We start from the raw sequence: 12,749 nt of genomic DNA on the forward strand, positions 1-12,749 counted from the left end.
TGGGGAGATAAAGCAGGAAAAAAAAAAAGAAAAAGATTGGCAACAGTTGTTAGCTCAGGTGCCAATTTAAAAAAAAAAAAAAAAAAAAAAAAAAAAAAACCTCCTGGAATGGTCAAGATTGGGCCTGGAATATACTTTTCCTAACTCAGCCTTGAGGACATTTCAAATTCAAATCCTGGCACAGTTTGCTGTTTCCTCTTATAGCTGATAATTTTAAATCAAAGATTCAGTCAAGGTCATGGATGTAAGAACTGTACAAATATTCCAGCTCAGCCTTCTGCCTATACAGCTGCCATTTAATTAAATCTAAATAATTTCTCTTAAGGGATCTTTCCATCATGTTGTTTTGGTTTTGTTTGTTTTTCAAATCAGTATGGTTTATTTGTTCTTTCTTTTCATAGAAGTGTCCACGTGACTGGATTAAGTAGTTTGCTGAGTGTTTGGATGTAATCAAGGTAGCAGGAAGGATATTGGACACCAGACACTAAGCTCATTACCTCTTCCATGGCAGCCACACCCAGTCCAGTTCTGGAAGCCTGAACCTAGCCAACAAGACATTATGATGTTATCTAAGAGAAAACAGTTTCTTGATTTTTAAATTCCGTATCCATTTCACATCCAGTTTTACATATTCCGCTTTTTACACTCTATGCAGTAATACATATGTTTTTATTAATCATGTAATCATTAAGTAGAAAATATGGGAGCCTACGGACAATCTACTACCCAATATTTTCACTAACAAGGATCTCTTATATTATTTTCTTTCCTGTAGTCTCTGTTTTTAAAGATCTTAACTTAATAAATGGCATTTATTAAAGAAGAATAATTTTTCATTTTTATCATATATATATGCATATATATACCTTGTTATACATTTTACTGACATGTATGTGTATATAGTAAACTACCAACCAGAGGCTTTTATAAACATGAAATAATTAGAATTACCTTGAAGGGTTTATATAATTCTAGCCAAAAGCAAATGTCACCTTTTATATGGTCCAGTGCCTCTATAAATATAGTAAATATTACAACCCTCACTCTATTTTTTTGATTTGTCCCAGACTCATGTTTTCTTTGTTAGTGGACTCCTGGAGATTAAGGACACCAGTTCAAGTAATTAATTCTATAAAGAAAAAAAAATCCCAAAGCCCAAACTAATATACAGAAAATCAAGGTCACATCGTTGCTGCCTGGCAGAGTTGGGACTTAAATCCAATATCGCAGGACCGACACTATGTCCAATACAATATTTTGCTTGTAAACGGCAACTGCAGAATTCTGCTTTCCGTTGTACTTCCCCTGTTGTGTGTGTGTCCAGATTCTTATTGTAAGACTTATGACAGTCTTCGAGAAGCACCTAGCAATGTGCTCAACACATTTTATGGGCTCAAAAATCATTAGAGGTTTAAGTTCACCTTCCTTTGGGAAGCTTTCCCTGAGCCTCCCCTGCACATCTTAATTTGGGTTAATGCTAATACCTTTTGAGATAGGAGCCCCACCCAGTCCACTTCCATTGTACTACAGATTGCTTTGCAGTATCGTTATTTATTTTTGCATCTGCTTGATCCACCAGAAAGGATTCCCTGTTGACATGAATTCCCCACACTGAAACAGTGCTTGGTATAAAATAGGCACACGATAGTAATTTGGGTTAATTAATACAGTAGCTGCCCTTCTCAGAGTTGCACATTCAGAATCTTTAAGAGGAAGCCTAAGACATCTGATTTTCTCCTCCATGAGCTCAAAGTATTATGCTGATGAATAGCCAGATGGAGAAACTTTTACACCTAAAGAGTTATGTCCAGCATCTGCTAATGGCTTAGTGTCAACAGACGTAGATTTGATATTATTTTGATTAGAGACGTGCAATCTTTATGATTTAGAGGATTTTAATATTTTGTTTGGCAAGGCAGCCTATGATGGCAGTATCTGGAATGGGTGATGGAATAAATGTATAAATAAATAGTAGTTAAAAATATCAAGCCAAATATGATAAAACATAAACAAAGTGTTATTTTCAATATTTTATAGAGTATACTTAATTCTTATACAAGTAGTTGCAGGAGTGAAATATGTAGAAAGAACAGAGTGTATCGCCTCTTTCATGGTAACATGGATTCAATTTAGAAACTCAAATAAAAATAAGACAACTGTTTAAGGGGTCAAGTACAATTTATGATACCACAATACTGCCTTCTTGATACACAAAAAGAAAACTTAATACAGGTTTTTTAGCTCTCAGGAGTATTACCTCATATGTGGTGACTTAAAATATTTAAAATAAAAATAAAGCCACTTACAGTTTAATTCCAAATAATTAATGTCTCTCAACAAATGAAACAGATAAATGTAAGTGTTCACTCTAAAATGAATATATATATATAGTATACTGTATATATATACACACACAACTATAAAGGCTTGTAAGTTTACTGACAATAAAGAAACAGCAGAATTAGAATTTCACTGCTGAGAAAGGCAGAGAATGAGAAAGATATCATATTTATGTTTGCTATTTTTTGAAGATGAAGGATAGTTTTGCAGTTATGTTTAGTATTTTTTGTTAGACCCATGTATGGTATTTTGCATAACAATACCCACTTAGTTTTTATTATATTCCAGAATATTCTTTTATAGAGGCAGTATATACTCAAGGAAAATGCATATGGACATTCAACAAAATAGCTATAAATTGTGATTATCAGGTTCAAATAGGAAGATGCCACACTCAAAATAGCAGTTGTCTAGCATATGTTATGATTGACAATGATAGAAGGAGGGTAACATATTTGTAATCTTTCAAAAATGATTTTAAAACAGAGGACAACCTAATTTTTTTATAAATGTCCTAATAGGAAGTTGGATATTGAGCTTGACTTGGGAAATTCTTATAATTTTTTAGATGTAAAAATTGCATAGTCCATATATTTTTAAATAAAAAGTCTAATTTTAAAACAGTTTTAAAAAGCAATTATATTTTAAGACATTAGTAAATATGCTCATTTTGGGATTAAATTTTTTCTTTCTTGATATTTTGAATGATATCTTCCATTTATTTTATGCAAAAGGTTTTTTTGGTTTTGGGGAGTTTTTTGGTGAGGAAGCCAGTCCCTGAGCTAACGTCTGTTACCAATCTTCCTCTTTTTGCTTGAGGAAGATTGTCCTTGAGCTAACATCTGTGCCAATCTTCCTCTGTACATGGGATGTCACCACATCATGGCTTGATGAGCAACGTATACATCTGCACCCAGGATCCAAACCATTGAACCCCAAGCTGCCGGGGCGGAGAGAGTGAACTCAACCACTACGCCACCAGGCCAGCCCCCAAAAGTTTTTTTTAATGCAAGAATTTACTTGTCATGATCAAGAATAAAAGTGCTATGGGGGCTGGCCCCATGGCCGAGTGGTTAAGTTTGCCCACTCCACTGCGGCAGCCCACGGTTTCGCCGGTTCATATCTTGGGCGCAGGTGTGATGCCACTCATCAAGCCATGCTGAGGTGGTGTCCCACATGCCACAACTAGAGGGACCCACAAAGAATATACAACTATTTACTGGGGTGCTTTGGGGAGAAAAAGAAAAAAAAAGTTCTATGAGTTAGATAATTCATAATTTCTTAATTACAGGAAGGTTAGACAGCACAATTATGAAATTTGCCTTTGAAATATAAATCTTATAGATAAACAGTAACCAAACAAATCTTATACACTACTTTAACATTTCTTATTAATTCAAAATGGAAGATATATTAAAATGCCCAAACTGGAATCTAGTGGGTTGTTTTGACTTTCTAATATTGAATCAATGGATTAACTTATCTCTCTGTTCACAATCCTGATTTTAGTTTATTATTTTAATTTTTTGTATGTCTTGATTCTGAAATTGATTATACCTATGAGTTGTCTCAAGTTACTTTCAATTATAAAGTAAATAAACTAGAGACATATGTAATAGATAAAGAATGTAAGATGGTGGGGGATCCTTGTGTTTTATGTTCAACATTTGATCCCCAATACCCAGAAGAGAACACAGGATGAAATTAGGAAATGTTTGTAAAACACAAATTCTACAGCAAAGCATAATATACTTTAGCTGTCTTCTTGTTTTTCTTTTCCTCCTCTTCTTTCTTCTCATTCTCCCTCCCTTCCCTCTCCCCTTTCCCTCTCTCTTTCTCTCTCCTGGCTCCAATTTTAGTATTTTTTTCCTGTATAAAATTAATTTCTTGAGTTTTTATTTAAGCAAAGTTTATTCAAGGATGTTGTTAAAAGTTGGTTCAAGCCATAAACTCCTTAGGGGGTTAAATGACTGGCCTGCCCCAGCATACATTTTTTCTTACATTTTAGCTTCTCTTACATCAGCATAGAAATTGGAAAAGTGGTGATGATTTTAATTATCTAATTTTCTTGGCATCACCTGGAATTAATTGACTTTTACAAATATGCACTCTTTTTCACAAAAATCCTTCTAAAGTGTATTACATACTTCCTTTATTGCTTAAATACAACGTAGAAGATACAATAAAATACTTCTTGATTACTTGGTATAATCACTTCAAACATTAATTCCAGTGTGGAGTAACATTGTTAATGATCCATAGACACTACTCTCTCAGGATGTATTTCTAGTTATTAATAGAATAACTGGCATAGCAGTGTGGTTTCAGGAAATGAGCATAAATAGCCAAAAGATTGTGGTCTTGGCTCTACCACCACCTTCCCAAGAATCCCAGAACAAGGTTTCTCATATGTAGAATAAGGATTTGTCGATGATTACCATGTTTCTTTCCAGCTATGAGATACTATGAGATCCGTTCAACTATTCAGAACTTAAAATAATCATGTTCACAAAAGTGTTGCAAATTTAACTTTGTTCATAGGTAAATGCTATAAATACAAAGATCACTCCTTCACACAATGAGAACCTGGTGAATTCCAACAGCTGGATATAAATCTCCCATCTTTCCCTGTCTGGAAGTCTAAATTTCTTTTCTGTGTGATTGATTTAATTTTTTTAAAAAAATTTAACTCTATTTGAAATATATAAAAATTGCAGAAAATAATCCTATAGCTCTTCTCACTGCCATATTTACTTCACATCTCTGTAGTCATGTAGTCATTCTGTCTTAAAGAAAGGGAAACCAGTTTTCTTTTTAATTACGTCTTTGGGGAGTACACTTTCTTTCGTCAAAGAGAAATTATTCTGACACTTGTTAAAAGTAGTAAGGAAGACTTTATTTGGGACTAGTGCAATAGGGGAGAAAGATTGAACTCAACTTTGAATACAACAAGCATAAATGGAAATTTATAGCCAATGAGCAGAGTGATGCGGGTCAGTGTATGGAAAATTACGAAGAGGAACTTGACTAAATTTCAAGGATAATGTGATTCTTGCAAAACTAGAGTAACAGGATTCTTATTACAAGCAGGCCATGTACATAGATACTAAGGATGGGTAATGAGGAACTTGGTCAGATATCAAAGGCGATCAGTTATCAAGAGTGGGGGGATTCTTACTAAACTGACTTACCAGGATTCTTTGCTACAGGCACACCAGGGACAGGGCCTAGTCAAGCCTTACAGAAGCCTGACTAAACATTTCAAGTAGTGCGTTTTTGTCACTTTCCTTGATTCTCGTTGATACCAGACACTCTAAAAGGATTTCTCTACCTCTCCATCCAGTGGATGAGTGAATGATATATTTCCATCTTGTCACTATTGAAGTTTCTCTAGTTTTTCATCTGTACTCTGCTCAGATAAAAATATGTTCTTCCAATAAAGTTATTTCTGTTCATTTTAATGTGTAGAATATTTTAATTTGAACTTTACCAGGATTTGGGGACATGTAGTGCCTTAAGAGATGTTTCCATAACTTTGCATTTCATGAAGTCAGGAATTAATTTTCCTCATGCATAGAATATGGACACAAAACCCAGGCAAAGAATGCAACTTCAAAGTGAAAATTCGCCCATGCCCATCTTTTTGGCAATTATATATATATATTTATTTATATATGGGCAATTATATATATATATAATCAATCAATCACTCAATTCTGTTCTTCCCACAGGTCTGCATGGTCCTTTCCCCTCCTCCCTTCTCCTGCTTTTTCTTTTAACTGCTAAAGTTAATTTCCTCTGTACAATATTTGAAGCCATTCATGATGTGAAAGCCTTACTTTTCTGAAAAGACCTAATTTTGGATTTATCAACATGAAATATGGCTAGACATTTTTAGCCTGAAGTCTTCACATGTTGCCTCTGCCTGAGTGACATATCATTCTTCACACAGTGGCCCAATAACAGTTGTTTGATTTCATTAACGTGCTAGTCTTGTGCTAGTGAATATTCCTGCCTTGCTACTGTTCTGCTACTTTTGAAGCATACACTGTACAGGAATTTAGTTGCTGTTCTATCACAGAAGGGAGTTATCAATATTTTCTTGCCTCACAACAATGTTTTCTGCATGTGTGAGGAAGATTGGCCCTGAGCTAACATCTGTTGGCAATCTCCCTCTTTTTTTCACTGAGCTAACATCTGTGCCAATCTTCCTCTAATTTATGTGGGATACTTCCACAGCATGGCTTGATGAGTGGTGCTAGGTCCCACCCAGGATCCGAACCTGCGAATCCTGGGCCACTGAAGTGGAGTGTGTGATCTTAACCACTACACCACCAGGAAGGCCCCAAAAATATATTTTTTAATGTGGCTTTCAGTATAGTGTGTACTGCCTGTAGCACGTTTGCATTCAACATCAGTAATTCTGACTTAAATTCCCACTGAGATCATCAGCAAGCCATTAGTGGCAATTGCTTGCTTTTATAGAAAAAGCAAATCTTACCCTAAGTTTATGGTCAAATTATAATAATATAATTCACGTACACAAAGATGCCAAACTGTGGACAGAGCAGACTGGGAGTCAGCTGTTAATTGTTCCATTAGCATGTAGGATTCTCCTATTAAGCTATATTTATATGCAAATAAATTATCCATTAACCTCTCCTTAGAATATTATAATGCTAAAGAGATTACATTTCATATATATTAAGCAATAACAAAATATACTTTAGACAGATGTAGATATAAGCTTAACTTTTGACTTTGAATATCAAGAAGTGTGGCTTCTCTGGCAGTTGCACCCCTAATTAATTATATCTTCTTAGATTTTTCACCTAATCTTCTCAGGCCTTGACAAAGTTATTTTTTCCTTTGATCCTTGAAAATATCTTCTGTTCAGTAGCTGAATTGAAAATTCATTAACTGTTTAATTTCTAGTCAATTCAATGTACAGTTTTTGATAACCAAGTAAGCCTCTTACACAATGCAAACCATCAGATATGTGACTGTGACCAAGACACATCTGAACCCCTAAGATTGATTGTTTGGTGGAGAAACAAATAGATCCTTTCAATGTCTTAATATCACACTGAGGGAGAACATAGAAGCCCATGGGTGCACAAAGTAGGGAAACTTGTCCAAAACTGAAGTGTGTGCAAAGGCTGTATTTAGAAAGTGTACAGCCTAGTGGTTTTTTCAGTGTTTTGTTTGTTTGTTTTTTGGTGAGGAAGATTGGCCCTGAGCTAATATCTGTTGCCAATCTTCCTCTTTTTGCTTGAGGAAGACTGTCATCAAGCTAACATCTGTGCCAATCTTCCTCTATTTTATGTGGGATGCCGCCAAAGCATGGCTTGATGAGTGGTGCTAGGTCCGCACCCAGGAACCAACCTGTGAACCCCAGACCACTGAGGCAAAGCCTGAAAACTTAACCACTACACCACAGGGCTTGTCCTGTGTGAAGCTTAGTTTTGAAGCCAGCCAGGTGAGGGGAAAGGCTGGCATATTGCAAACTGATGAAAAACCATAGGCAGATGTGTCTGTATAATATTTAGCATACCTATGTGCCAAGATGTGCCACCATTTATTTAGCCAATCCTCTTTTGTGGGACATTAAGTTGTTTTGAGTTTTTGCTATTAAAATAATAATGCATTAAAAGTTCTTTGTATAAACCTTTGATAATATTTCTAATTCTTTTCCCTGGAGAGATACCTAAGATTGGGTTGCAGAATCAAGATTATAAAGCTTTTAAGGCTCTTTATCTTCCTGAGGAATTGTTCCAATTATATCCCACTCAATAATGTATGATAAGTTCCACATCACCAAAACATTGCTAGCACTGAATATGATAATTTTGTTCCTGAGTTTAATGGGAATATAATGGACTCTGGTTAAAATTACTCTAGAGTAACATCCCAGCCCCACAATTTTGGACTAGAATGAGCTTGGCAGCTCAGCTTAGATCCTTCCTGCTTAAAACAGCATCACATCTTCCTCATAAGGTTATTGAAAAGATTAAATAGAATAAAATGTATAAACTTACTGGCATATAGGAAGCATTCAATAAATATTTCATACTTCTGTGTGAGATTGGCATTAAAACATACAGTACAACATATATAGGACAGGAATTTTTAAATGATTATTTGTACATTTGTAATACAGATTATAATTCTTATATATCTGATATATAATCTATTGATATAAAAAATTGGGTGTAAGTCATTTTTAATTAGGGGTAGTAAAATAAAACGTTTAAGTTAGACAACTAAAATTGATAGTTTATGAAGGATTATTAAGTTCTAAATAGCTAACATTAGTAACAGTAATAACCAGTATCAATACCAGAAACATTTTAGCTACCACTTAATTTAGGATTATGTTTTTATGTAAAAATTCTTAAAAAATGAATTCTCTCAAATAATTATTAAGATATTGAGACTCAAAGAATTTATGATTGACTGGCATTTGGGCTATGTCACAGTTCTAGAATGGAGCAAGACTAAAAACCATGTCTCTGTGTGTCTTCACAATTAGACGATTTCAATAAAATGGTATAATATATTGTCTATTTTCTCTTTATTATTATAGAGGTCCGGTGTAGGGGCCTGGAAATTGATCTAGCCTTATAGGATCTGATTAACTTTTAAATTAGCTATTGTTGATTAAATTAAGTCATCTCTGATTTAAGAAAAACTAGAACTGATATTTCAGGAAAAAAATTTGTGGTTTAGTTTTGATATTACCATTTCAATTTCACATTTGCTTCAAAATATTTTATAGAAGAAGTGATGTAACTAAGATGAGATTAAAAAATGACACAAGACCACTGATATGAAGTTTTATTGAAAACTCTTTATAATGTGGGTTGTTACAGAAACAGATTCCACATATGTAGATAGTCGTTAATTTACTGGATGGATATTTCTGTCAGATTATTAAAAGCACACTTAACTGAGTGTTAATTTTCATATTTTACTTATTGGCTGAGTTTGAATGTTTGTATATTAATATTAAAATTATTTGATGAAGTAGTCAAATATGTATTTTCATGAGTTCTGATGTTACAAATTAAATATATGAACTTATAATTACTGTGGCTTCTTTTTGTAGTTAAGCAATAATTATTGGTGTTTATACTAATTAAATGATTATTTATCTTAAAGACAATGTCCATAATTGTTATATTATATTGCTTTACAGATGCTCCCAAGTTTATATCAAACCAAACAATTTATTATTCTTGGGAAGGAAATCCAATCAATATAAGCTGTGACGTGAACTCTAATCCACCAGCATCAGTCCATTGGAGAAGAGAGAAATTAGTCTTGCCAGCTAAAAACACCACTAATTTAAAGACGTACAGTGCAGGGAGAAAGGTGATATTAGAGGTAAGTCTTTGTGTACATATAAACAAATTGTATTATTTTAGCAGTTATCTGCTATTTTAGAATATGTTTAAATCTTAACATGTAAATATATTTACATTATGTAACATATATTTGTATATATAAATTCTATTGCATGTATTTTATGTTTATTAAAAGGGACATTTTATGCATTTGGATTAAGGCTCATTGATGATTAACATCTTACCATTTGCTTATGTGGAAATGTGGGTGTATAGCAAAAGCCATTATTTTTCATGAATTTTTTGGCGGGGAAAAATTGTATCTAGAAAAAAAGTAGGGCGAGGGAATGAGTAATTTTCAGTTATTGAGGGCCAAAAGTTCAACTTCAGGGTTGATACTACCCATCGAATCTGTGGTGACACCTTCCTTCTCTTTAACCTGGCATATATAAGTGCTAACTGCTGGCTACATGTTTACAAGTTCCTACATAAGCCAGATTTACTTGTTCAATGCTTCATTTCATTTTATTTTTTAAATTAAGATTGTAGATAATTGTTTTTATACTGCCAAGTGCCTGGCCTTTAAATTCTGTTTGAATACAAAATCTTTTATTTATTAATTGCAGATTATGTGTGTGTGAATATCAATGCCCAAAGTTTATATAAGCCTATAACAATCATTATCAGCCCTTCCAGTTTATAATGCCTTCAGAACATTTGGGAATCTTCTTCAAACAGCGTTATTTTACTGAAAAGATGCTACATTTTCTCCACTAATCAATTTACATACATTTTTTAAAATGCATGTTTAGAATAACATCTGATATCCATCTTGCATTAACTTAAAGATATCCTCATTGGTGCCACATTAGCTCTTCTACCTGGTAACTGGACTTTGGAGAACGTTTGGTTGATAGATTTAGCCATCACTTCCCCAAACGTTTGAATAGCTGACGGTTTGGTAATTAAGCAACTTTGTCCAAATCTATTTCAATTTAGATTGATTTCTTTGTAACTGTATTTAAAGAACTAAATATTAATGAATTGACACGGAGGTGCATTGCACAAAGACATTTGGGCAGATTTAACCTAAATTTTGGACATTTAACCATGGTTAAAAACTGAAGTTAGATTTAACTTCAGTCTTGGGTAGTGTATTAGCGCACGTGGGCTGCCATAACAAAATGCCACAGACTGGGTGGCTTAACCAACAGAAACCTTTTTGTTTCCCCCCACACATTGTTGGAGGCTAGAAGTCCAAGATCAAGGTGCCAAAAGGGTTGATTTCAGGCGAAAACTCTCTCCTTGGTTTGCAAATAGTGTCCTCCCACTGTGTACTCACATGGGCTTTCCTCTGTGCCCACGGAGAGAGAGAATTCTGGTGTCTCTTAGTCTTATAAGGACATCAAGACCCACTCTTATGACCTCATTTAACCTTAATTGCTTCCTTAAAGATCCAGTCTCCAAATACAGTCACAGTAAAGGTTAGGACTTCCACACAGGATTTTGTAGGGGGATACAATTCAGTTCGTAACAGGTAGATGTAGGTTTATGTTTAAATGCAGACTAATCTGTAATTTCCTCTTTACTTCATCTCTCCGCTGTCAGTATCTGGGATAGCTTATAATTCTCCATAGTCGATGTCAAGCAACATTTTATAAACCCAACATTTAAATATTTTATTCATATAAAGCTGTGATGCTATTTCCTCTTCTCCTTAAATGGCATCCCTCCACACTCTAAAGTGAAAACCAAGCAATTTTGGTTGGCTTTACACGTAGGTGATTTGTTGGTTAAAGCATTGACCTTGGGGATGTAATTTTTATGTGTATACTATTTTCAAAAATTAAATTTCAATCTTGAGTAAATAATATATATGTGTAACACAACCTAAAGACAAAATAAAACAATAATAACAACAAAAAAAGGAAAAACAATAATAAGAATTACTGGTTTTGAATTAGTAGCGTATATAGTTGCTTGGGATAATACATTAGTTTACTTTGTTTAATAATTATTCTAGTAGTCACATAATTGCTCGTTAAGAACATATAGAGAAAATCAAGTTTAAAATTAATAACAAGTTGGTCAAGAATAGATTTCTTGAGTTGACTTTTAAAGTTTTTTCTTTTCCTTTATTAAATATATATTCAATCTTTTAAACTTATGAATTTTAAAATATAACAAAATAGTCTATAAATATTTTGAGTTACTGCCACTAAATGCATCTGTAAACGTCATCCAAACTTTTTTTTTCCTGAACACTCCCCTGAGATAATAAGACAACTTTTCAATATACGGGCAAAAGTTGATGCAGCAAGTTCCTAATAGGTTTGTTGGAATAATATTCTGCTTTGGATCATCGGTATTTTTGTCCCAATACATCAAACCTGCTTCGGGGCACAAGATTTGGCTGGTTTTTTCTGTATCTGTGTTTTCTTAATCATCTGTGCTACTAGGGGTATTTTCCGTATTTGTTAATCATACAACATGATAAAGGAGTGGCTTATTTCAGATAGAATTATAAAGCTTTTATCTTTTGATAAGTGAACTCCCAGGAACAGGAAAAAAAAACAAAACCCTGAATTGAGCCTTTTAAAAATCACTTCAATGACAATGGCTATATTTAAATTACTTTATTACTGTTGAAGAGCTGTGCAAATAGTCATGATTCTTTGTTACAGCCGTCCTATCTCCCTTTGTATTCCTTCAGTACACAGACCTCCCTAGAGGATATACAAGTAACTTTCTTCTATGGCTGTAGAATAAGGATTTTTTTTTTTTGGTTGCTAAAATTATTTTAGAGTTAAATTAGCCTGGTTTATTAAAAGCTGAATATAAGAAAAATGAATATTTTAATCATTTAGGAGTACTTATATAAGAGCTGTTAAGGCTTCTAATCCTTAAGCCCATGATCTCTTCCTAGATGGACAGCTGACTAGAGAATGAATGACAGATTTTTTGTACTCTTTTAGAATTACCATCTTCAATGGACCTCAGAATTGCACTTTTACTTAATAGCCTCCTATTACCACAAAATCATTTTCTCCATTTTGGGATAGA

General features: G+C 33.8%; 1 protein-coding gene across 2 annotated transcripts in view; it reads left to right on the plus strand.

Annotated features, from left to right (window-relative positions):
- The window catches only part of NCAM2 (neural cell adhesion molecule 2), a 490,396-nt gene that overhangs the window by 363,120 nt on the left and 114,527 nt on the right, over positions 1–12,749 (plus strand). For both annotated transcript variants that reach the window (XM_023629946.2, XM_023629947.2), the window contains exon 10: positions 9,539–9,726. In XM_023629946.2, coding sequence (XP_023485714.1) covers positions 9,539–9,726 — 188 coding nt within the window. The remainder of the gene's footprint in view (positions 1–9,538; positions 9,727–12,749) is intronic.

Source organism: Equus caballus, chromosome 26 (assembly GCF_041296265.1).
Source record: "Equus caballus isolate H_3958 breed thoroughbred chromosome 26, TB-T2T, whole genome shotgun sequence".
Lineage (NCBI taxonomy): Eukaryota > Metazoa > Chordata > Mammalia > Perissodactyla > Equidae > Equus > Equus caballus.